The sequence below is a fragment of the Sus scrofa genome, chromosome 7, assembly GCF_000003025.6.
Source record: "Sus scrofa isolate TJ Tabasco breed Duroc chromosome 7, Sscrofa11.1, whole genome shotgun sequence".
Classification (NCBI taxonomy): Eukaryota; Metazoa; Chordata; class Mammalia; order Artiodactyla; family Suidae; genus Sus; species Sus scrofa.
In genome coordinates, this window is record NC_010449.5 from 51,074,541 (window position 1) to 51,101,666 (window position 27,126).

Sequence of the window (27,126 nt, forward strand, 5' to 3'; positions counted from 1 at the left end):
TAGGAAAAGAAAGAAAGAAAACACAAGTATCTCAATAGTGAAGACTTTTCCACCATAGTCTTCCAAGGCTGACACAAGTTAACAAATGGATCTTGTTTCCTCTTTTAAAACATTTGAAAACTAAAACATAAATAACAACATACATCCATAGATGGGGGTGAATTTCGCAACTAACACTTTAGCAGCAAAGAATGCAAGTCTGAGCGAACTTTGTGAATGCATGTAAATTATTTTACAAAGCTCTGGTTTGGGGAGGCATGACTTAAATGGTTAAATGTTTCCATCAACAAGGGGGTGTCTATGGAGTTCCCATTGTGGCTCAGTGGAAACGAATCTGACTAGCATCCATGAGGATGCAGGTTCAATCCCTGGCCTGGCTCAGGGGAATAAGGATCTGGCATTGCCATGAGCTGTAGTGTAGGTCAAAGATACGGCTTGGATCTGGCATTGCTGTGGCTGTGGCGGCTTTAGCCATGATTCAACCCCTAACCTGGGATCCTCCATATGCCTCAGGTGTGGCCCTAAAAAGACAAAAGACAAAAACACAAAAAACAAGGGCACGTCTAAACTGTTGGGTCTCCACCATCTGGCACGGAATCTAGTACAGCTTGGCCCTGGGTACACCAAATCTGAAGAGGGCAGTGAGAGTGGGGAGGTGAGTGAATGCATTTGAAGGATCTGAGAAGGAGGACAAGGCTGGCCAGCTGTAGCAGATAACGCAAGCAGGTCAGTTAAGCTAGCCTGGGGCCCAAAGAAGCAGGTGATCAAAGAAGCAAAGGTAGAGAAGGCACTTGTAAGCCAGATGAATCTGAGTTTGAATCTTAGCACTGCCATTTGGACAAGTCATTTAATCTCTCTGAGCCTCAGCACCTTGATCAGAGGAATGTGGCAGGTTGGTGCTTTTATATAAAGTGCACAGCACAAGAGTGGGCTTAGTGAAGGACCTGCCCATGGCTGGGCGAGGCAAACAAGCAGCCCAGTGGCTCCCCTTGGCTGCACACCCCTCTGTTGGAAGATAGGCCCCATGGTTCCAGCTCTGTTCCCAGACCTGTTTAGCGACTGCTCATGCCAGGTATTGAGCAGTTCAGCTAGCAGGCGTGTCTGGGGAGTGAGCTTAGACAGGCTCTGCGAGGCTGCCAGGTCCCAGAGCTTGGGCCACGTCCTCTCTTGCGACTCCTGCGAGTTCCTTCAGGGCAGTGCCTGGACGGTGGTCTCATCAGGCATGGTTCTTAAGCAAGCATCTGGTCTGGTTTGGGGTGACTGCTTCCTCCTGCATCTGGAGATGCCCCAGAACCACCACACTGGACACACGGCTCCATCATCCACTCTGCAGAGAGTAGCCATGCACCTCTGGCATCCCTACAGGAGGGGCCGAGGGGCAATGAGAGGGTGACAACCCACGCCCCCACCTCTCGCACTATGCTGGATGTGAGAAATGCCACATCTTTTGGCTTTTCCAGAAAATGAAAAGATGTTTCTTCTGGAGGTCCTCCTTCTGGCCTCTGTGCCAGCCTGCCCTACCTGGTCAAGGCCAGCTTTAGTGCCCAAGGCTGTTTACAGCACTTGCCTCTGTTCTTTGCCTGCTCGTGTCCTGCCCTCTTTCCAGCTGTATCTGTGCCGTGACACTAAGTCTTGGTGCCACGCCAGGTTTCTGCCCCAAGCCATCTGCGCTGGATGTTTACGCTTGGCCTTGCTGGCATTTGACTCCTGCCACTCCCGAGAGGGCTTTGGCGGCAAAGCAGGCTCTAAGCCTTCCATCCTCTCTTTCTGTTCTCGCTCTAAACTTTTCCTTGGATGATCTTGGATTCCTAACTAACAACTCGAGATTGATGCCTCCCACGTTTATCTGTCCAACCTAGACCTTTCCCTGAAGCGCTGGACCTAACTGTCCACCACTTCCTAGAAATTCTTTCCTAGTACTCCAAGTTTAAAGTACTGTAATCTAGGAGTTCCCTTCATGGCTCAGGAGAAACAAATCTGACTAGCAACCATGAGGGACATGGGTTTGATCCCTGGCCTTACTCAGTGGGTTAAGGATCTGGCATTGCCGTGAGTTGTGGGGTAGATCACAGACGTGGCTCGGATCCTGTGTTGCTGTGGCTGTGGTGTAGGCCGGTGGCTACAACGCTGATTTGACCCCTAGCCTGGGAACCTCCACAGGCTGCAAGTACGGCCCTAAAAAGACCAATAAAAAGAAAAAAAAAAAAAAAGGTACTGTAATCTAAACACTTTATCTCTGCCTTCCCATCCCATCCCAGTTGTCCTCTTCCTGTACACCCCAAGTTAATGGCTTCATCTTTTACCAGTTTCCCCAAGGCAGAAACCAGAGTCACCTTGATTCTCCCCAGTCCACTAGCATGCTGGCCCTCCCTCCCAGTGGCTCACAGGTGGTTGAGACTGTTAACATCCACTCCCAGCTCGGCATTTAATGATGTCACATTGGTAGCGGCAAGCCAACCAGGATGGGAGTATTTACAGCACAGACATCAGCAAAGGTAAAATGACAGCTACCTCTCCCCTCTCCCCACCCCACCTTGCCCAGAGCTGCTTGGTAATCATTTACAAACACACCACTGTCCCTTTAGGTCCCAGCTCTAGCCAGGCATCAGGTACTTGGATGGGACACTGGACACACGGTTAGAATTCAACCTTCCTGCTGCCATCTTCACACTCTCACCTAGACAGTCATATCCCCTTAACGAGACTCCCTCCCTGTCCTCTTATATTTTTCCAATATAGCTCTAAAGCCGTCTGAATAAATAAACCAAAATAAAATCCGACTATGTCACTTCCTTCTTGGATAAAACCTAAACTCCTTAGCATGGAGTTCAAGATCCTCTCCAGGTAACTTCTCAAGCTGTTTCTTTCATCATAACCCATCTTCAACCTCTGTTCTAATATGAGGGATATCACTCCCTTTGACATCCCCCACGTCTGGCTTTACTGCTTTCATTTCCCAGATTCTCCTGTATCCCATGTGGATCTGATGAATGGACACATCTTTCAGAACTCCGCTTAAAGTTTCCTCCTTAATGAAACTTCTCCTGACCTCACCCAGGGGCGCAGAGGACTTCTGCATCCTCTTTGTTTGACTATTTAAACCTTTGTTTGACTATTTAAGTCTCTCCCCACTGGACTCTGAGTTCTTAGAGACAAGAGAATGAACCTGTTGCATTTTGTATCATATCATCTAAAAAAAAAATGGAGTTCCCATTGTGGCACAGGAGAAACGAATCTGACTAGTAACCATGAGGTTGCCGGTTCCAATCCCTGGCCTTGCTCAGTGGGTTAAGGTGTGAGCTGTGAGCTGTGGTGTAGGTTGCAGACCCGGCTTGGATCCTGTGTGGCTGTGGCTGTGGCATAGGCTGGCAGCTGTAGCTCTGATTAGACCCTTAGCCTGGGAACCTCCATATGCCTTGAGTGCGGCCCTAAAAAATAACAACAGCAAAATAAATAAATAAATAAATAAATAAATAAATAAATAAATAAAAAGAAAGAAAGAAAGAAATACTATCATCTGGCACTGAAAACACTATGTGCCAGGCAGAAAGATCACCTCTGTCCTTAGGGCTCAGCATAGTGCCTGGTACATAGCAAACTTCTACTGTTTACTGAATGACTAACAAATGAATGAACAAAGATAAAATAGATACATGCTTTTGGATGCTGGAGGAGGTGACACAAGGACATGAGAGGTGTTGGCGAGGTGGCCCTGTGCCTGGCCTGGGTTTCCCAGGGCTGCAGCAGGGGTGGGTGTTACTGGAAGCTGAGAAGGATTAGAGGAAGAGTCGAGACAAGGAAGAATATATTCTATTATAAAGTCCAAGGTGTAAGCAGTGGCCTAGGAGAGCTGCAGAGGCAGACCCTGGGCTTGGTACAAGGAGGGCCACAAAGAGTTGGAGAGAAGTGAGTGGGTTTGAGATAAGCTGGGAAGAGAATGAGGTCTATTTTTCTAGACATTTCAATCATATAGTACATGCCAGGGTACCTCGCCTCCCTCAACCACCTCGATGTCAGCACTTAGGTGAAAAATAAGAATTCTTCATCAAAACTCAGGAATCCTTAAAACATGGAGCCATGATTGAAAAAAATCTAAAATCAAACACTGCATTCCTGTTATCCTTTCTTTTCTTCAGATGCCTGATTGGAAAGCCAGACAAGGAGATTTTTTTTTCTTAATTTTTTAAGAGGGAGGGGGAGGGAGTGGGATGGATAGAGGGCTTGGTGTTGGTAGATACAAACTATTACATTTAGAATGGATAAGCAATGAAGTACTATAGTACAGTGAAGAGAACTGTGTGCAATCTCTTGGGATAGAACATAATGGAAAATAGTATGAGAAAAAGTGTGTATATATATATATATATATATATATGACTGGGTCACTTTGCTGTACAGCAGAAATTGGCACAATACTGTAAATCAACTATAATTTTTAAAAGTTAAAAAAAATTTTGCTACCAAATTTCTCTTTACATTGATTTTTTTTTCTTTCTTTTTTTGCTACATTGTGCAGTAGTTTGATGTAAGATCTCAGTTCCCAGTCCGAGGACTGAACTCACAAAAGTGAAAGTGCTGAATCATAACCACTAGACCACCAGGGAACTCCCAACAGGTACTTTCTTTTTTTTGTTTTTTAGGGCCACACCTGCAGCATATGGAGGTTCCCAGGCTAGGGGGGTTCTAACCAGAGCTGTAGCTGCTGGCCACAGGCACAGGCACAGCCACACCAGATCTGAGCCATGTCTGCAACCTACACCATAGCTCATGGCAATGCCAGATCCTTAACCCACTGAATGAGGCCAGGGATCGAACCTGAGTCCTTATGGATACTAGTCAGATTTGTTTCCGCTAAGCCACAATGGGAACTCCCTCAACAGGTACTTTCAATAGCAATCTGAGGACAATCCAAGTCTGACATATTTGAAAACTCATTATGATAAGCACTTTGGGGCATAAATGGAAAAAATGTCCAGAGCTACTATGTACCTACCCCATATAAGCTCATATCCTAACGAGCCACAAGACAGGACACAAGTTACTCTGCTACGTTTTAATCCTATCTTAAAGCTATAATAGGAATTAAAGGAAGGTGGTAATGACTAGTATTTTTGAGCCTATAGTATGTGCGTGGTACTATTCCTAAGCCCTTCCTAGGCATTAGCTCTCCAAACTATAGAATTGGTTAAGCGAGTGACAGGGAAATGCCATCGAAGAGGAATGGTTTCTAGTGCAAGAGCAGGAGGTTTGGGAACAGCAGAGAAGGAAGAAACAGAAGTCACAGTGAGGCATTAACTAAACAAGCAGGAGTGAGGGGGGAGACTGTGGAAGAGCTGAGTGCCAAGAAATGAGAAAGTCCAGAGTGTCCCCATGCCAAGCTGATGGGGGTCAATGAAATTGACCATGTTAGGGAGTTCCCATTGTGGCTCAATGGATAATGAACCCAACTAGGAATCATGAGGTTGCAGATTCAACCTTGGCCTTGCTCAGTGGGTTAAGGATCCGATGTTGCCGTGGGCTGTGGTGTAGGTCGAAGATACGGCTTGGGTCTGGCGTTGCTGTGGCTGTGGTGTAGGCCAGCAGCTGTAGCTCCGATTAGACCCCTAGCCTGGGAACCTCCATATGCCTCGGGTGCAGCCCTAAAAAGCAAAAACAAAAACAAAAACAAAAACGAAAACAAAAACAAAAAAAAAACCGGAAAAAAAGAAATTGACCATGTTAGGAAACTGGGACATCAGGGCGTGAGAAAGTCATCAACGTGGATGCTGGCTGTCCTGGAGGTTTGCAAACGTTGGAGAGAAAGAATGGACCTGGTGGTGGTGTGTCCCAGGAGAAAGGCAGAAAGTGTCCCGGTTGACTGTCCAGCATGCATCTGAAGGTAGGGTGAGGGCAGGGCACATGCCAAGTGTGTCATGACAGAGGGGAAATGGGGCAGACGCGGCAGGGGTAGGTGCCAAGCTCATCTCTCGGCTCTGACACAGTGTGGGGAAAAGAGGATGCCATAGGAGAGTGGGGGAAGAAGTCAAATTTCTGCCAGCAAGGGCCATGGATCCAAGGTGATGGCATGAGAGCAGGCCACAGCTGAAGCGGAGGCCCAGCCTGGCTGTGCTGGGAGCACGCATTCTTGTCTCTTGTCTGCTTCCACGACCTACACGCTGGCATGCGAGAGGACAGGGTGGGCTCGAGAAGAAATATTCCCGTCTTTTTTCATGTCTTTTATTTTCACCCTAAAACTTATCCTTTTACTCCACTTTCTACCACATGCCATAATAATTTATAATTTCATCTTGTACCACATGGCAGGCTCTAATAACCACGGTGTATTCCCAGATGTTATTCTGTTATTATTTTAGAGGAAGCTGCCAGGATTTAATTTCACCCTCCTCTAAGGCAGTTTACATCCTAGCCACATTGCTATGCAACCATCCATAATGAATAAAAATCAGATAGATAAGCGGCTTGAAGCATGACACTACACCATGTGCCACGGACATTCTTGAATTCCAGGACGTTATAAAACTTGGGATCTCAAATTTTTGGAAACTCAAGATTTTGAAAATTTGTTCTCAAAGAATTCCTAGGGAAAAAAAAAAAGTTAACGTTGCCCATGAATCATCATGGAGAAGTGGCTAAAAGTGTGGGCTCAGGAATCAGACAGACTTGTGGTCAAACAGGCCAAGAGATCCAACTGGCAGCTACAGATCCTTGGTTAAATCTCAGACCTTCTCTTAGTCTTGGATTCCTTGTAGGCAAATGGGGATAATACCTGTCTCTCAGTGTTGCTGGGGACTGAATAAGGTAATGCAAAAATGCTGGCAAGGAACTCCATAGAGTAAGTGCACAATAAATGCTATGGGTGCTATGACTCCTTTCTTAAGTCACTGCTTTTCTTACTTTATTTTGTAAGTGTCTTTGGGAAAGTGGTTGGTAAACTTAAGAATATATGTAAAAAAAATATATGAAAGAATATATATATGCATATATATACTGTGCATACATATATGGATATATATATATATACACACAATATATATGCATCTATTCATATATATTGTTTATCTTTTTTCCTAAGGAACATTAAAACAATAGTAACTTATTAGTTACTATTATTATTACTACTAATAAAATAACAGTTATTTTCTGATTTTTTTCTTCTTACCACAAGCTCAGGAGGGTAGCTGAGATAATTAGTGTCTTTTCTTCGGGTGAATAATTAAAGACGGTGAGAAAGCAGGAAATGAGAACCCAGAAGCCAGTGCGTCCCCAGAGTGCCTGTTCCCCACCCTCCTTCCCTGCCTCTCACCGTCACTCTGCAGCCCATTTCCACCTGCCGTAGGGGTAGCCCTCAACTCATTTTTGTTACCCTCCTACATGAAACATGCATATGCACGTGGACCTATACTATCTCATGTACACTGAGGATACAGACAAATGCCACGTGCCTGTTAGCCTTTGGATATAATGAAGCCATAATATTGACTCTTTATACGAAGCTCTTTATAACAAATTGAAGAAATATCTAAATTGCCATTTTTTGAGCTATACACACAGCATGTAGAAGTTCCCGGGCCAGGGATCAAACCACACCACAGTAGTGACAGTGCCAAACCCTTAACTGCTAGACCACCAGGCAACTCCTAAACTGCCTTTTTTTTTTTTTTTTAATTTTTTTAATTTTAGGGCCGCACTCACGGCATAAGTAGGTTCCCAGGTTAGGGGTCAAATCAGAGCTGCAGCTGCCGGCCAGTGCCACAGCCACAGCATTGTGGCATCTGAGCCGTGTCTGCAACCTACACAGCAACTTTGGATCCTTAACCCACTGAGGGAGGCCAGGGATAGAACCCTAGTCCTCAGGGGGTCTTGGTCGGGTTCATTAACTGCTGAGCCATGAGGGAACTCCTAAATTGCCATTTTTAAAAACCAAAGCTATTTCATATTTTCATCCTTGCTGGTTTTAGAGTACACAAAAGAAGACATACTTGAATATTTAAAAATACTTAGCTCATCTAGTTTTAATAGAGTGAATACTCATATATCATTAGCAAAATAAACCAGAAAGCATTTCAGCTTTTACAAGGAACACTCCTGAATTCTAAGTGGGAGAAATCATGGTGCAGGAGGGGCTATAAGGAAGTACAGATCCAAATGAGGAAACATAAAGATGGATTTGTTTAAGTGGGTGGACATTTCTTAAAACTAACTTGTCTTAGAGCTTGTACCTTGGTCTTCAGTATTAAACTGCTGGCTGCTTACCACAATCCTAAGTTCTGCTTGATTTGCTTTACCTACAGATGAGAAATATGCAGCTCTTTGGAAAATGAAGCCATTGCGGGAGATGAACCGAATCAGCATATCCAGTGAAGCGTGGACGGTCCATACTTACTCCTGCACACAGGCATCTGGCAAGACCTCACGAGAGGGGCCCCAGGAAGATGCCTGCACATCGTCTCGCTGAGGGGGACGCGCCGGCCTTTGGCTGTCAGCCTTTGACACACCTGCTTTCTTCGCTGGGTTCCGACACCACAAGTGACAGAACACTGCAATGAGAAATGTGCAACAGCGTCACAGGGAGTGAGCAGACAAATCCTCCGAGCAACAGAGACATCTCCCGCTGTGAAACCAGAGGGGATGCTATGCACGAGTGAGCAAATAAGTATGCACTTCCTAGGCTTGAACATCTTTTAGGATGGGGAGGGTTTCCCACTCCTCTCTCCTCCCCTTCTCCCTTCCTCTCTCCCTCCCTTCCTTCCTTTCTCCATAGTCACTAATTTACAGTGATTTATCATCATGGGATTTTTTTTTCTTTTTTTGGACTATGCTCACAGCACGCTGAAGTTCCCAGGCCAGGGATCCAATCTGCAACACAGCAGCGACCTAACCTGCCAAGCCATTAGGGAACTCCCATAGTGGGGGACGCTTAGCATTGTAATTGATGTCTAGTTTATTTGCAGCTATTTATTTCTTTTTTTTTTCCCCACTGTACAGCAAGGGGATCAAATTATCCTTACATGTATACATTTTTTCCCCACCCTTTGTTCTGTTGCATTATGAGTATCTAGACATAGTTCTCAATGCTACTCAGCAGGATCTCCTTGTAAATCTATTCTAAGTTGAATCTGATAACCCCAAGCTCCCGCTCCCTCCCATTCCCTCCCTCTCCTGTCGGGCAGCCACAGGTCTATTTTCCAAGTCCATGATTTTCTTTTCTGTGGAGATGTTCATTTGTGCTGGATATTAGATTCCAGTTATAAGTGATATCATATATTTCTATAGTAAGATGCCTCTGCTTTTTATAAAATGGTATCAAATGGACAGTTACGTGGTATTGACTTTTGCATGGTGACTAGACGTATTGTGGTGATACTTAAGTATACAAACACTGAATCACTGTGTTGTCCAGGTGAAATGAATATGATCATAACCCAGTTCATTAAAAAAATTAAAATAAAAAATGATATATACCCACGACCAAGAATTCAAGAAGTAGGAGTTCCCGTTGTGGCTCAGTGGAAATGAACCCAACTAGTATCCATGAAGATGCAGGTTCGATCCCTGGTCCCACTCAGAGGTTAAGAGCCCAGTGTTGCCATGAGCTACGGTGTAAGTCACAGGCATGGCTCAGATCTGGCATTGCTGTGGCTGTGGTGTAGGTTGGCAGCTACAGCTCCAATTTGACCCCTAGCTTAGAAACTTCCATATACCTTGGGGGCAGCCCTAAAAAAGAATTTAAGAAGTAGAAAAGTAGAAAAGGAAAGTTTTTTGTTTTTTTTTTTAAAAAAAACAAACTGCTACACATAACATTAATATTTGATAATCATTGTATGCATGACACTATTTGACAGTCATAATTACATATGCACATGCAATTTTAATTTAAATTTTTAAGGCAGTTTTATTAGGTAAATACACGTAATAAAAGAAAAAAAATTAAAGCAAGATTAAAAGAGCTGCTGAATGGCTGATTTTTTTTACCCACTATTAACTGATTAACTCCCCAAAGAACTCTCTGAAGTTAGGGAAGAAGATGAAAGAAACCAAGAAGAGATTCAGGTAGTTATTTTTATGGTCTTATTTTGACTTTTGCGAGTATCTTCTGATTGGCTGCTAAGAAAGAGGAGGAAACACGCACATTTCCTCCCACCCACTTCTCCAAACATACCATTTGTTTTGTTAAATTATTTAGCTAACGTCAAGGTTTTCTACTTATGTTCTGTTCTGAAATGCAGTTATTGCCTGACCTTAACTGTGTACTGAAATGAGTGCATTCTTCATCGTCCATCTTTCTCACCAGAATCTGTGCATTCCTGGATTCTCTTTTTTTCCCTCCCACCTTTTTCTATAACTTTTGTTTATCTGGATTCTTTATCTTGAGTCATCTTGGTGTCTCATCGAGGCTCTGCAAATTTTTCGAGAAGGGCATCCAGGAAAGTATCCTCTGACTGCCCCTGTTGTCTTTCTCCACGAAGAAGAACCAAGATGACACGAAAACAAGTGAGTCATACTTCCTTTTCCCTTGACTTGTGTAGACACGGTGCCAGTGTCTTCTTGCATCTAATGGTGAAGATGTGTAAGGCCAAACAGAGACATCTTGTTGATTTGTTTGCCTTTTACCCTCTAAAGCCCATGGCTCCTTCTCTATCCATTCAGCACCTTAAGCAGGCTGTATCTTAGTGGGTCCTGTCTTCTCAGCACGTAGGATACCACTATGACTTGCAGGCTAAAGCTTTTATTAAAGGAAGCTAATTCCCCTTAAGTATCTCTGAGGGTATCTCTGTTCGAATCATTTCGTTCCCCTCACAAACACTGATGATGCTTATGGTTTATGTCCTCTCTCTTACGATGCCCATATCCCTCATTGCTTCTAAAAACCAATCTTACAACTTTACTCTTCTCTATATCATTTTATATGAGTTCTTTCAGCCTGGATACCACAGCTCTAGGTTTTCAGTCATTTTAATTATTTTTTGGGCTGCTCATAAAGTAACTTTCAGGTCTGCTATCTAAAAATTTGTTTTTCAGGTTTTTTTTTTTTTTCCTGACTGCTCCAAGTTGTCCTTTCATCTCCTTCTGTTGATGTATAGTCTCTTTTTGAACTCAAACCTCGTTTTAAAGCCACTTCCCTCCCCTCCCCCCACACCCCTGGACATCATGGTTGTCATTTCCTTGGGAGTATGGCATCTACGTGTTGCAACTTTTCTCTGGGTGATATTTTTGTGATGCCATGTTCCTCACATGACTCTTGCTTTCTGTTCCCTTCCCCACACCCTGACTTCTTTCTTTTCCTTCAATGTTCCCCCCTAGTTTTGATGCATAATTTTTTTTTCTTTTTTGGGGGGCACACCTGCGGCACATGAAGTTCCCAGGCTAGGGGTCGAATTGGAGCTGCAGCTGCCAGCCGACGCCACAGACACGGCGGATCTGAGCCGCGTCTGTGACCTACACTGCAGCTTGCAGCAATGTCCGATCCTTCATCCACCGAGTGAAACCAGGGATGGCCAGAATCCTCATGGATCCTGGTCAGGTTCTTAACTCGCTGAGCCACAATGGGAACTCATTGCATAGCTTCTATGCTAGAGCTTGAAATGCAGCTGGCTGTGAATAACATGGGTGGGAGGAATGAGCTAGGGCGTTCCCATCAGTTTGTGGTCTGCAACAGTGTGTCACCCAATTTTTATTTCCTTTGCCCACATCTCTCTTCCGATTTTGGCATTTGAGTGGTTGGTGTGACTCAGGGAAGAGCCTCTGAAATAAATGGATTGCTGGGTGACAATTCAGCAACTGCTGCCCCTCTTCGGTCTCAACGCCTCCATCTCTGGCACCTTCTTTGGGCAGGGGGATACACATGTGGTATCTCCTGGAACATTCCCTGCGTCTTCAGGGACAGCTTGTGGTCCCCAACCTAGACTCTACAATCAAGGAACTGTTGAGTAGGCCTTTCAAGACAATCACACTTACTCCTAGGGAAATCTACATCCCACTTGGCACCTGAGGAAATATTTGTCAGCCCTCCGCCTTCCCTCTCTCATTTTGGTCCAGATTTTACGGTCTTTGGCAGGTGTGTTTCATAATTTATAGTGTGGACTTGGGGCCATTTCATTGTTCACTGAAGACAGAGTGTTTCTTCTCTTTCATTCTCTTTGTGGGTTTTTTGTTGGGTTTCAAAGAAGGGGAATGGAATATTTTTGCATGCCTTTATTGTCATCTTTAACAGAAAGCCCTAATTATTAGTATTTTTCAGTACAGAGGAAAGCCTTTACTACACTTTATAACAAATAATTAAAAATCATCATTTAGCAACTTGTGGTATATTTTTTGTCACAACCGAACTCATCACTTATGAGTTATCCATATAATAAAAAAATGGTTAAATAATTGCCAACCACTACCTGTAACTCATTTCTCATGATCAGTATTTGACTTTTTCTCCCCATTAAGAATGGGAGGATCATTTGTAAACTCCTTTTCTGGACAGAGGTCTTCTGTGACCTTGTGCCTGCTAAATTCAAGGTTAGTGTGCCATGAGAGAACATTCACAACTGAAAGAGGAGATGATGGGAATAGTGCCATTAATTATAGCATCAAGCTTATGCCAAAGCTTCTCTGATTTATTCCATAGAAGTATGGGAGTAGATTCCTCTGAAAAGCTCGTGGCAACAATATACCTTGAGTTCTCGTGTCTTCATAACTATTTGTCTGTGACCTTCAAACTCAAAGGTCAGTTGGGCAGGATATAAAATCCTTGGCTCATGTTTTTCTTTTATTATATTAAATATGTTGCTCCATCGTTTTCTATTATGAAGTGTTATTGTTAAAAGGTCTGATGCTAACGTGATTTTCTTTCCCTAATAAGTGACTTGGTCCTTTTGCCTCAATACACTAATACATTATTCTTTACCTTTAAAATCTAATAGAATATGAGTTGATATTAACCATTCTGAGTTGATTTTTCCAGGTATGTGGTGATTCGAATCTTTCAATATGGTGATTCGAATCTTTTATTTATAGTTTTGTTCTGTTATGTTGTTTTGATTTTCTTTTCTCAGGACTCTAATTATATATACAAACATATAATTTCATATTATATAAAATCATATATATATATATGATTTTCTTTCTCTGTCTTTTATATCTTTTTTTTTTTGTCTTTTTGTTATTTTTTGGGCCGCTCCCGTGGCACATGGAGATTCCCAGGCTAGGGGTCTAATCGGAGCTGTAGCCACTGGCCTATGCCAGAGCCACAGCAACGCGGGATCCGAGCCGCGTCTGCAACCTACACCACAGCTCATGGCAACGCCGGATCGTTAACCCACTGAGCAAGGGCAGGGACTGAACCCGCAACCTCATGGTTCCTAGTCGGATTTGTCAACCACTGCGCCACGTCGGGAACTCCTATATCTGTTATTTTTGTTAAACCCTTTTTATTTCTCTTTGATTATTTTCAGTCCCCTCCTTTCTTTTGTTTCTCTTATGATACTTTCTGTATCTGGTCATTCTTTTGTTCCTTCTAGTTTAGTTTATATTTCTGAATTATTTTCCCTTAGTTTTCTAACTCTTTCCTGAATCCTGTCAGTCAGTTTTCCACATCCTCCTGGTATTTATTCATCTCATTTCTGAGCTTTTCTATTGATGATTTGTTTCTACAGACATCTTAATTTCTCTTAACTGATTTTGTAACAGTAAGTTACATTTTCATTCACCTCAAGGCCAATTTTCACCACGTTGCTAAGTTACTGATACTTTTATCTTGTGGTATCCTTCTATGGGACTTGCTGATGCTCCTATTTAAATGAAATAGATTTTTTTCTGTACTTTCAGAAGAGGGTACGAGGATTGGGAGTGTTTCAGGGTAGCTCTCTTTATCATAAAGGACTCCTTCTGCTGCTGAGATGAATTGTTTAACAATTTCGCCACAGTTCGGAGATTTGTATCTTCCAGACCCTTCTGGTCCCAAAGAGCTGAACATTCTCTTTCCTTTACCCTGGTGTTCCTTCTCAGATTGGATGATAATTCTGGCCAGCTTTGTAGGCTATTTCTCCAGACCTTAAGGCTGTGAGCACCTCTGGTGCTCTCCAGTCTTCTTAGGGCTTCTGAATGGGGCTGCATGATTGTCCTTGCACTCAGCCACACTCAGGAGCCTGAAGTCTTCTCTCAGATTCACTGATTGTCTCAGATCTACTTGCTAAGGGTTCTGATCAGAGCAGGACTTTTTCCTTGTGATATTTCTGTGTCCCATGGCTCTTAGCCTCATTGCTTCTCTCTTTTTCAGAATCTCTGACTAGCTTCTAAGTTTGCTTTTACATACGGTTTGGCCCCACCCACTTATGTCACTTCTATTAAAGTTGTTATCTGTATATTTTTCTTTCCTTTGGCAATCCTAATTGCCTGATTTTCTGCTTTTTTGGTTTTTTCTTTTTAAATGAGAGATTTGGGGACATTAAAAAAACTATGCTGCCATCATGATTCTGCTTCACTGTAAGCTTCCTAATCATTTTAAAGGAACTACTATTAACAATATATTCTTAGAATTGGGTTGTGATGATCGTTGTACAACTATGAATGTAATAAAATTCATTGAGTAATAAAAAACACAATATACTCTTGGATATAATGGTATTCATTTTCCCATGTTTAGCTACTGCTTAAATGCTGATGACCCCCAAAACTGTAACTTTAGTATAGATCTTGCTACAATTCTTTACTGATACTTTCATAGACCCTCAAACTACATTCATTTAAAAAATAAACTCGCTTTCTGTCCCTTTCAAGTCATCTTCCAAGTGTGAAGTCATTTCCTTCTCTAATTTTATTTTTTCTAATTAATTTTAATATTAATGCCATCTCTAGCCATTAACTACCCAAGATGGAAATCTGGAACGCTCCTCTTTTTTGCTCATTTCTTATCAATTCAATTTTCAAATCTGTCTGTTACATCTGCTAAATATCACTCAAAACTACCCGCGATTCTCTATCCCAACTGCCTCATTATCTCTCATGGGTTTTATTCCCATCCCCACCAAACAAGGTCTCTTAAGCTCCAGTTCCTTCTCTGCTAACACACTGTTCAGGATTATTGTCTAAAAACCGTGCCTTTTACTTCCCCATTCCAACACCTTTCACTGTAAGCTTAATGACTGCAGGGATAAATCCAAATACACAAAGTCCTTCACAGTCTAGCTGCAATATCTCCTTTACCTCTCACCTTTCCACCTTTCTTTAATGCATCTTACTCTTAAGCCACATAGGATGGATAAGCTCATGACCTGTGCCTGTGTATGTACTCCTGCCACTTCTTGAACACCCTCTTCTCTCTTTTCCACACAGTTGGCCCTTATTCTTTAAGCCCCAACTCTAAAGCTGCATCTTCTACAATTCTTTCCTGCCACTCAGGCCAAATTAATGTTTCCTGTCAATTTTCCCATAGTGCTGTGGATGGGACACCTTTATTGGGCTTTTTACACATTTCTTTATCTGTCTGCCTAATTAAACTTGAGCTCACTGAAGACTGTATTCCTGATTGTCTCATATTCCTGGTACCTGGGGTAATCAATCATAGCAGTGCTCAGTAAATGACTGAGAAGACGTTAGGCTACAGTAATAGGCATATTCAAGTTATAAGATGCTTTTACAACTCTATTTATTTCAGTCAACAAGTAAGGGCATTTCCACCCTAAGTTCCTATCTTATCAATAAGCTTAAACTGTCTTATTGATAAGAGTGTATGCATGCATGTGTGTGAATAACCCTTTCATGCAATTGTGTGCTAGTAAATGTTTCAAAACAGGTTCATGGAGAAGAGGGCCCTGATTGTAGCATTTGCCAATTCCTGTGGTATAAATACTCACATTGTGGTTGATTTCAAGCTCTCATATTAATGCTATCGCATACAAGGTAGCAAGAGATCACGACTGGTTCTCAAAAGCTGCTTTGAACTGGCTCCACCACACTACTGCCTTCATGAATCATAATTAATAAATCTATTAAAAACTAGAAAGCCATATTTGGAAATCCATTTGTCCTGGACATACCTTGAGCTGTACTTTGTACAAAGCCTCCTGTATAGAGAGCTTTCTCTTTTTACTTAGCTTATGGATGAGTTTCAACCATTGATGAGTTGGCAGGCATGTGTAAATAAATATAGGAGGTGAAGTTAGAGATGACCACAGGGTTGGAAAGATGCTGGTGCACTGACAGAGACAAGAAGTATGAGAGGGAGCTGACTGGGAATCAGTTGCTTTCCCATAATGAGGATATATCCTACCTGGAGAGCTAAGGATGAGGTATGGAACATAAAGCCAGAAACTCTTCCTAGAGTCAGAGAATCACCCAGAGAAGTCATGCCACACAATCAATGATGGAGGGAAAAAATGTGGCCATGGAAATCAAAGGGTCCAATGGAGACTGGGAAGAAGACAAAACAACAGCAGAGACTTTGTCGGGTAAGTAGAAGAAATAAAAGACAGCAAGGAGCAGCCCAAAGGAGAAGGACGAACATAGACGAAATGGCCAAAAGCTCCAGCAAAATATAGAGAACAAAGAATGAGGAGAGGCAACTAGATTTCAGTCAAAGGGATGGAGCCACAAAATAGTCCACAAGTGTATGTGGACTGCAGAAATCCACCTTTTGGGAAGACTGCTCCATACATGAGTCAATGCCCCCCTTTTTTTAACTAAAAAAGCAGCAGAAGAATTGAAGGCTCCTCTTTGCCTTAACCTTTGGTTCAATCTAAGGAAGTCAAGGAAAACACCTGAGCCAATGAATGAACAAAGCCTAGACATCACACCATGAATAAAGCCAGTGTCAGGGAGGGAAGACGATGCCAGCTGCAGGCTGAGAGGCCTGGCTCGGTGAAAAATGGAAAATTCTGGCATGGCTTTTCAGTCTACTTTCTGTGTCCAGGGGCAGGGTCCCGTTCCAGTGTGAAGGGGCCTTGTCCAGAACCACAGATGGACAGCTTCGCCCCAATGAGCCATCCCATGGCAGAGAGAGGAGTCTGGTAGGAAGCTTTAGGGAGTGTGGCAGTTTGGCATCAGATCTCTGCCAAAACAAAGCAACTCAGAATGAGAGAAATTTTCACCTCTGAAGAGAAAAGCTGGACCCGGTAGGAAACACACACTGCTGGGCACCATGTGTGCCTGAGTGGACCCAAGTCTGAAGGCTGGCTCTGCCTTCCTGTGCACGTGGGCACACCTGCTTCTCCTCCCAGATGGAGGTCTCCCAGAGATGTGGCCTTGGCTGAGGGCAGGAAGATGTCTTGACTGTGCCTGGGCTGACCTCAGAGTGGGTACAAGCTTGCCCCTTGCCTCATAGATGGTTGCCTGGAAAACTGACCTTTGTACCTTCAGGTCCAACTCAGCTCACGTGGGTAACCTCTTTAATCTCCTCTTATTTCTCCCAGCAAAATCCCTTCCAATGAATGGTTCTCCTGTCCTATGTTAGCTGGCCCAAGCCTTTCTGCAGATCAGTCCTTCAACACCATTTTGCATTTCCCCTGTCTTTGCAAAGGCTCTTGAGGAAGAGTATTTACCTGCTCAGAGGTCTGCAGGGCCCAAGGACCTGTCAGCGATCTCATGGCCACTGGCCTCAAGGACACTAGAAGCCAGATGGGAAAACCATATGGATGCTCAGGAAGTAGCTCCCCATTAAAATGCAATAAAAAAAAATGGGTCACTGCGAGTTAAACCTAGGAAATGCTGTTATGATTTTAGGGAGTGGAAACTTCACAGGGGAGGAAAGCTTAGAGCTGGGCCCAGAATTTGAGGGTAACAAGAGCAAAGACACAAGGCAAGCCTGAGTAAACATGGCAACGGGTGTTAATTTAGAGAAACAACCAACAACTGCCAATCCCGTTATTCAGAGAGAGCGGATGGGGAGGAAAGCAAGCCATCTCTTCTCTAAAAGGCCAGTGAGAAGACTTTGTTCCAGGAGACAGGATAGAACTGCAAAAGCCTGTTTGTTCCCAGAGAAAAGAAAAAAAGAGATGAGGTGGAGGTAGTACTTTAGGGCAAGGGTTCTAGGTCCATCTTGGCTGCATCCAGAACCATGAGGCCTGGTTCCTCTACCATCTCTGCTCACAGCTTATCTCTCCCTTTTCCTGCCTCTGCCTCTTGGGTTAGGGCAGCACTTGCTCAAAGAAGTTATTGCCCAGAGCCATCCCTACTCTGGATACACTGAAAGGCTAAGCAACCTTCCCAAAGAGGAGGGGCGGGTAGGGAAATGCTTCTCAAACTGACATGCGCACAACACCTGGGGATCTTGTCCAAATGCAGGTTCAAACACCTTAGGTCTGGCTGGGCCTTGAGATCCTCATCTCTTACAAGCGTCCAGCATCTAAAAAGATGAGGTGACAAAGCATTCACAGTGCCAAGGGTTGTCTCCACAAATGCATGGCCCTGCCCTCCCTGAAAATCTGCCCCTAACCTTGTGGAGACAGTAACTGGAAGCCTTAAATGAGGGTTTGGAGAAGCATTTCCCTAGACTCTCAGTCATGGCCATGAGGACCATGACGTGTGACTTGCCAGTTAAGGTAGTTTATAAATAGTAGCACTTAATTGAGCTAGATGGTCAAAACAGGAAAAATAGAAAGATGTAGAACATGCAGGCAGAAGTACTGTCAATCCAACCCAGGCCAGAAGAATGCAGACTTGCCCTCAGGGTGATGGGAAGGGGCTAAATGTTTCTCATATTTATGTGTTTTTTGTTAAAGTGTAGTTGATTTACAATGTTGTGCCAATTTCTGCTGTACAGCAAAGTGACCCAGCTATATATATATATATATATACACACACACATGCATACATACATATATTCCTTTTCTCATGCTAGGTGTTTCTATACCTTATATCTTGTGTTATCCTCACAACAACCATTGTGTCAAAAGAAAGCAAAATGGGGGTGACGACAGGGCAAGTATATTGAACAAGGTCACTAGCAGGCATTAGAGCTTGTAGGTTCCAACACGGGTCCATTTGGCTCTAAAGCTGTGCTCTTGCATGAGAGACACGAGTGTGCATGGTTTATACTACACTTGGTCACACAAACTCAGGTATGAATCCTGAGTCTACCCTTGGGAAGACTACTTAATCTGAATGCATCTCTGCTTTCTCGTCTGTAGAAATGGAGACACCATCTGCTTCCAGAGTCGCTGCAGGATGAGATGAGAATAGCAGGTCGTGAAGGCACCCAGCACGGAATTGAGGACACAGGAAAGTTCATTAATGTCAGTTACTGTCCCTTCTTCTTTCTTGAGATGATTTCTAGTGTGACTGCCTCTTGACTCCCAGAAGATATACATTTGGGGGCAGTGACTGGAGGTTAGAGGGCTCTGACTACATACCGCCACTGCCTGCTTCAGAATCTGTGCTAAAACCTTAGCCTGTAAACATGAAGGATGTAGCAAAACTGGAAGAAAGAGCTGAAATAACCATATAGGAGCCCGGAATGTGAGTCCCCTCTGCTCAAGGAAAGCCCTTTGAGGAACTGAAAGGTTATTTTTCAGGCAATGAGACCTTTAAGAGGCGAATCGATGGACCCTGTGATACGAACACTATGGGGATGTTAGATGATTTGGAGACGGGAGGGTGATAGAGCGGCAGGGAATCAGGTGGGCAGTGTAATACGAAAGAGAGTCCTTGGAACAAGGTCAAAAGGCATGGATTCTGTTCCCACTTTGCCAGCTGTGGGAGCTTAGGCAGCTTATTTCAGCTCTTTCGGGGTTTAATTTTCCCCACCTGAAAAATGAGGCAGTGCTGCTAGACTGTGTTAAGTCCTGCCAGCACTAAAGTGATATGTTGGAATTCTGCTTATTGCAATTAAAGTGAGCTTGAGAGGATAAAGGGTAAAATTCACAGTGGTATCAACAGAGCGCAGAGGAAGTCAAGGTATGGAAGATTTCCAGAGCGCTGAAATGACAGGGTTTAAGAAACAATTCTGTATAAGGAGACACAAGGCGGAGGAGAACCAAACCGATTTTGAGTTTATCCCGGGATACAATGGCTTTGGTAGTTCTGAAAGAAGTCATGAGATTTCGTTCAGGAGAAATGTGATGAGCACAGTTTATATAATATTGAATACAAACGGAAAATGAATTGTGATGTGGGGGGCTGGACCAGGGCCCTTACACAACTCAGAGAGTGAGTGAGTGTGCCTCCTGAAATCTGGGGCCTCACCTCACACTAGCCCAAGCTCTCATCTCAGGCGCAAAATATTAAGAGGCCGAAACAAAGGAAGAGCAGAAAAGAAAGGACTGTGAAGCCTGGTGTGGCCCTTACCTTCGACCAGTCTCCCATTGTTACATGGGGGGGACAGTCTGTTCTGGCACAGGACTTATGAGAAGATGCCTTGGGTCCTTGGCACAATTCATCTGAGAGATTCAAAAAGCTGCCGTCTGTTAATAACTGCCGACAGGTGACCCTGCGATTCTGAGTTCCCCCACCGCAGGTCCTGGAACACTGGAAAGACAGAAGGAGGTGAGTCAACAACGGCCTTGGCCCTCTTGGACCTAGTGCAACACAGGGCTCTTATAGTCAAAAGCATGCCAGCCCTGGGGTCATCAGTTTGTCGTACCTGCTGCCATTCTTCAATATGCCAGCTAGGAGGGCAATCAAATTGATTGCATGCTTGCAAGGCATGGGGCCTCTCCTCTCTGCATTCCTCAGGAGGGGAGGGGGATTCGCCAGGATGCACGCAGTACACTTCTCGGGTCTGGATTCCAACACCACAGGTAGCTGAGCAGGGCCCCCAAGAGCCTGTGTGCCACCTGTACCAAAGAACAAGTGGACAAAGTTAAGTGTCTGATGAAGCTTTGTGCAGCAACCAGAGCATGGACAGTTTCAAGATTCTCTCTGGATTTCTAGATCTCGCCCTCCACATACAGATTCTGGAACCACAGCATCTCCATCCACACATGCAATTAAAGCACAGAAACAGACTATTTAAAGGTGAGAAGCATCAGGAAAATTTTTAAAGATTTTACCCATTGGGGATAAAGAAGATGTGGTATATAGAGGGTGGGATGCTACTCAGCCATAAAAAGAATGAAATAAAGCCATTTGCAGCAACATGGATGGATCTAGAGATTATTATTCTAAGTCAGAAAGAGAAAGACAAGTACCATATAATATCACTTATATGTTGGAATCTAAAATATGACACAAATGAATCTACCTGCAAAACAAAAACAGACTCACAGACATAGAGAACAGACTTGTGTTTGCCAAGGGGGCGAGGGGGTAGGGGGATGGACTGAGTTTGGAATTAGCAGACACAAACTATTATATATGTGGATAAACAACAACATCCTACCATCAGCACAGGGAACTATATTCAATATCCTATGATAAATCATAATGGAAGAGAACATGAAAAAGAAGGTTTATGTATTATATACGTATAACTGAATCACTTTGCTGTATAGCAGAAATTAAAACGAACATTGTGAAACAACTAAAGTAAGATAATTTTTTTTTTTAGAAGAAGATTTTACCCACTTGGAAAAGTTCACAGTGAAAAAGAAGCTGATTTCTCCCCACCTTAACCTACCGCTATATATCAATAATAAAATCTTAGTTTTGTTTTGAATAGAACCCTAAGGCAAGGATGATTTATATAGATGTCAAACGAAATTTTAAGTGCTTAAAAGCACACTTCAGGAAATTTTCAAGGCACCTGGATTCCTTATTTGGAATACCTCTAAGAAAATTCTTTTATGTTAGGATTGGATTTATAATACATACACATAATGTGATTCCTTTCCAATAAGATCTTGGAAAAATCAGGTTTTCTCATGAAACATCTGTAAAAATGAAAAACTAGGGCAGCTGCTTTTGATACATATTTCCAAGTGGCCTTCAAAGGAAGATTCTCTCACTCACACTCTCAGCAGAACTAAGTGACAGTGCATGGTTTCCCATAGCCATACCAACACTGGGTAATATCATTTTATTTTATTATTTTTTTATTTTTTTTGCCTAAAAACTAAAAAAATTATTTCCTCAATAAATTATTTTTTTTCTACTGTACATCATGGTGACCCAGTCACACATACATGTATACATTCTTTTTTCTCACATTATCATGCTCCATTATAAGTGACAAGACATAGTTCCCAGGGCTACACAGCAGGATCTCATTGCTCCTCCATTCCAAAGTCAATAGTCTGCATCTATTAACTCCAAGTTCCCAGTCCATCCCACTCTTGGGCATATAACCATACAAAACTTTTCTTAAAAAAGACACATGCACTGCACGTTCATTGCAGCACTGTTCACAATAGCCAAGACATGGAAACAAGCCAAATGTCCATTGACAGATATTGGATTAGGAAGATGTGGTATATATACACAATGGAATACTACTCAGCCATGGGCAATATCATTTTAAAAAGCCTCTGCCCATCTGATGGGTGAAAAATTGTACTTCATGATTGCTTTAATTTAATTGTAAGTGAACATGAATTGTTTATTTATTTGTAAGTGAACATGAATTTTTTTTTTTTTTTTTTTGTCTTTTTAGGGTCGTGCCCATAGCATATGAAGGTTCTCAGACTAGGGGTGGAATTGGAGCTGTAGCTACTGGCCTACACCACAGCTATAGTAACGCAGGTTCCGAGCTGCCTCAGCACCCTACACCATAGCTCATGGCCATGCCAAATCCTTAAGCCACTGAGTGGGGCCAGGGATCAAACCTGCATCCTCATGGATGCTAGTCGGGTTCATATCTGCTGAGCCACAATGGGAACTCCAAACAAGAATTTTTAACTAGTTACTATAGAGATATATCATAATGAAAGAACTTTTAAATGCTTGAAATTTACATTAATAAGAGAAGTTTTCTCCAGGGTAGTTTATAACTGCAATAAATAAATAAATAAATACTAAATTTGACAAAGTTGAAGGAGGCCATCCAAATATTTAGTAATAAAGAGTAAATAAATAATTGTATATTCACATAGCATGATGCTAGCAGCCTTTAAAAAATAAAGCAGATGTATAGTTATTAACATAGAAATACATTTGTGATATATTTTTCTTAGAAAACAGGTCATAAAATCACCATATTATTTTATGGACTTATAAATGCATGCAGAAAAAAGAGTCTGCATAATTATACATTGAAATGTTAACAGTGATGATCTCTAAGCAATAAGATTTTTATTTTCTTTATTCTTTCCAGTATTTATTTCCTGATTTTTCTCTTGATAAACATTCATTATTAGAAAAAATAAATTAGTTCTTTGAAAAAAAATTAATGTTTAGCTAAAGGGAATTTTCAGCTCTTCTTATGTCTTACTTTCTATAATAAACATGCTTTACTTATAGAAATAAGAGTAAATATGAAAAATAATATTCAAGATAAATAGGACATAAAAGTAAAATTTTTATTTATGAAGGCAAAGGTTCACAATGATGACATACTAATCATATGAATATAGAGCCTGAATAAAAAGTGTAAAAATATGTATGAAGTGTGAGCTATTAGATGTAAGAAAAATGGTAGGATATGTAATAAAAATTTTAAAGAGCTATAAAAGACTTCTCTAAGCTCCTGGCTTATCAAGAAGGCAAACTTTAATAATAACATGGAGAATTTAATAATACATTTGAAAATCTATATGAAACAGACAAATTATTAAGCAACTACAAAAAGTTCTATTCAAGACAGAGACCAGATCTTGCTAATTTTGTGACTGAATTTCTACAACTTTGTAAGAAACAGGTGAACTGTCATGTTATTTAAAATGCTACAAAATAAAAAGGAGGATTCAAATATTTTAATGCATATTATGAAACTAGGTAAAGCCTTAGCACAAGATCTGACACATATAAACAAAACATTTTTTACACATGATTATATATCCTAAATCCTAAATAAAAGAGAAGTATAAATCTTAAGTAAAATGTAAGCAAGTTAATCAAAGGATTAAAATAATACACAGTACATGCTATGGACTGTATGGTCTATTCCTTCCCAAACTCATATGTTAAAGCCCTAAGCTCCAATGTGATGATATCTGGGGATTAGACCTTTAGGAAGTAATTAGGGTTAGACAAGGTCATGAGGGTGGGGCCCTTGTGATGGGTCCAGTGTCCTTATAAGAAGAGAAACCAGAGAACTCTCACTCTTCCCTCTCTCCTACTCTCTCTCCCTCTCTTTCTCTCTCTCTCTTCCATAAGAGGACACAGTGAGAAGGTAGACGTCTACAAGTAAGGAAGACAGCGCTCATCAAAATCAAACCCTACTGGCATTTTGATCTTAAGCTTTCCAGCCTCCAGAACCGTGAGAAAATACATTTTTGTTGTTTAAGCCAAGTCTATTGCATTTTGTTTTTACAGCCCGAGCTGATTAAGTATGTTTTCTGACCACAGTGGAACTACACTAGACAAAGCCCAAATATTTAGAAGTTATTAGATAATCTTTAAAATTATTCATGGGTCAAAGAAGAAATCACAGTGAAGATTAGGCAGTATTTTTAAATGTCAAAATCTGTGGGATGCAGCCAAAGCCATGATTAGAATGACATCAATAGCCTTAAATGCACATACTAAAAAGAAAGGCTAAAAACAATAATTTAACTATCAATTTCCAGAAGTTAAAAAAAGAATAGTGAATTAAGCCAAAAAAGTAGGAGAGGAAACAAAAAAGATGAGAATAGATATGAATAAACTAGAAAACGAAATAAAAGTTGGCTCTTCAAAAGACTAATAAAATGGATAAATTCATGGTGAAATATGAAAAAACAAAAACGAGAAGGTATAAATATAAGGAATTTAAGGGGAATCTGAAAGGCATTAAAAATAATAAATGTATGATGGGAGTATAATGAAAACATTATGTCAGACAAGGTCAATAAACTTAAAAATTTACATGACTGAAACTATTCCTACAAAAACTAACATCAAAATTAACACAAAAATGGAGAGAAATCTGAATAGTTTGATATCTGTTAAATTAAATGTATAATTTAAAATGTTAAAAAAATAAATTTCAGTGTCAGATGGCTTCCTTGATGAAATTCTATTAAACATTTAAAGCACAAATAATCAACCTTATATAAACTCTCCAGAAAATGTGAGGGAACACTTCCCAACTCATTTAGGTCAATGTCTCTCACAAACACAGATATAAAAGTTCTAAATAAAATATTAGCAAGGAAGTGACACATACAAAAATATTACACCATGACAAAGTTGAGTTTATTTCAGGAAGGCAAAGTTGTTTCGACCTTGGAAAATCAACCAGAGGTTATGACATTAGCAATATGTAGGAGCAAAATCATGTGATTTTTTTCAATGGTAGGAAAACATCTGACACATTTCAACAGATATTCATGATTAGAAACATTCTTAATCAGAGTAAGTCCATCCAAAAAAGCAACTAGTGGTGGGGGAGCAGGAGAACAGAACAAAATACCTAAGTTTCCCTCTGTTTCAAGAAAATAGCAGTAACAGTTAAAGAAAGACATAAGGGTGAAGACATTCTCTTATACAAAATAAGTCTATCAGCACACCAGAAATCAGGTGGAAATACAATGCTAAAGTGGATTGAAGTTCTCTAGGCTTACTGGATGCCAGGACTGGAAAATTGCAATGGCAGCTAGGAGTTTGATTTATATGGAGAAACTAAACAAATGGCACTTCATTGAGAAGGGTAACTGGAACTAGGCTTACTTCTAGAAACAGAGGAGTAGGGTGAGACTCCCTGGCCCATAATTAAAGGCTAGAAAAAAAGATTCCATAGCCTGTATGTGTGGCTGGAATTAATTGGCTCCCTGGGATGACATGAAAAAAATGCAGATAACTCTGATCCTGGTTATTGAGCCAAACTATCATATAATTCTGGCAGAGGTTCTGAAATATTTCCCCTGGGATGAGAGTCTAAAGGAAGCAATATGAGATCTGGTTCTGATCTGGAGTTCTTGGAGAGGGGTCTTCATTCAGGTAACCACAAAAACTCCATATAGAAACACATAACTCCCATTCAATATGAACTTGCAAACAAAAAAGGTCCAAATAGAGAAAAAATTTAATGACATGAAGGAGAGCAAACATACTCAATAGATGTAGAAAATTCTTCCCTAAAGAAATACAAATAACAATAGCAATACTAGTATAGCACTTACTGTTTTCTATACTTGGTTTTAATATTATAGTCACTTCATCCTCATAGAGTCTGAGAAAACTGTAATATAACTATGTGGTGCTTTTTTTTATTCTTAGAGACAAATAGTGACCCAGGAAATAGCAGATCTGTTCCACCCATGCTAAAAAATTACCCACTAAAGGAGTTCCCTCTGTGGTGCAGTGAGTTAAGAATATGACTGCAGCTGCTCAGGTTGCTGTGGAGGTGCAGGTTTGATCCCCAGCCTGGCACAGTGGGTTAAAGGATCCTGTATTGCCACAGTGGCTCGGAGGTTGCAGCTGTGGCCCAGATTCAATCCCTGGTCCAGGAACTTCCATATACCATGGTGTGCCCATAAAACAATAAAATAAAATAAAATAAAATGTAAAATAAAATAAAACCCACTAAAAAGAGAGTAGAGGGATTAAAACAGGATTAAACAAAGGTGTATATCCACAAAGATTGTGGTAGATACAGCTGAAACACTTTGTAAACTGAAGAGAAGGTGGAAAAGTGGTGATTTACTTAGCAGCTAGGGGAAATCTGAAAACTAAGCTGGTAGTTGGGGAAATCCAGAAGCAAGAAGCCATGAAAGGATCAGATACAAGATATTTCTAAACATGTGGTAGAGTTGAAGCTAAAACAAATTTGCTGAAAGTCTGTATAACCTGAAAGAAATCCTTTTGCCTGTCTTTGGCATGCAGGAAATTTATTCTCCCATGCCTAGCAATAGATTTGGGGTTTACTTAAGGACTTAAGGAATAGCGAAAAGTGGGCGAGTATACTGAAAATGGGGTAAGGTGAGGGTCTACACGATGTTAGGTGAGCTCGCCAGACTTTTTCCTTCACTTGGCTAAGAAAAAGCACTGCCAGCCAAGCTTCAATCCTTTCCCCACTCTCAGACAAAAGATTGGAGAAATCCTTACTGGAAGTATTAACTAGCCTGAAAGCAAAGAACAAAAAAAGTTAAGAGGTCTTTCCATGAAATAGCCCATCTGGATCCCTCTAGA

General features: G+C 41.5%; 1 protein-coding gene across 2 annotated transcripts in view; it reads right to left on the reverse strand.

Annotated features, from left to right (window-relative positions):
- Positions 1 to 27,126, reverse strand: part of ADAMTSL3 (ADAMTS like 3) — a 357,500-nt gene that overhangs the window by 68,185 nt on the left and 262,189 nt on the right. For both annotated transcript variants that reach the window (XM_021098873.1, XM_021098874.1), the window contains exons 18-20: positions 20,564 to 20,756; positions 20,269 to 20,448; positions 8,384 to 8,537 (exon numbers count right to left, since the gene is read on the reverse strand). In XM_021098873.1, coding sequence (XP_020954532.1) covers positions 8,384 to 8,537; positions 20,269 to 20,448; positions 20,564 to 20,756 — 527 coding nt within the window. The remainder of the gene's footprint in view (positions 1 to 8,383; positions 8,538 to 20,268; positions 20,449 to 20,563; positions 20,757 to 27,126) is intronic.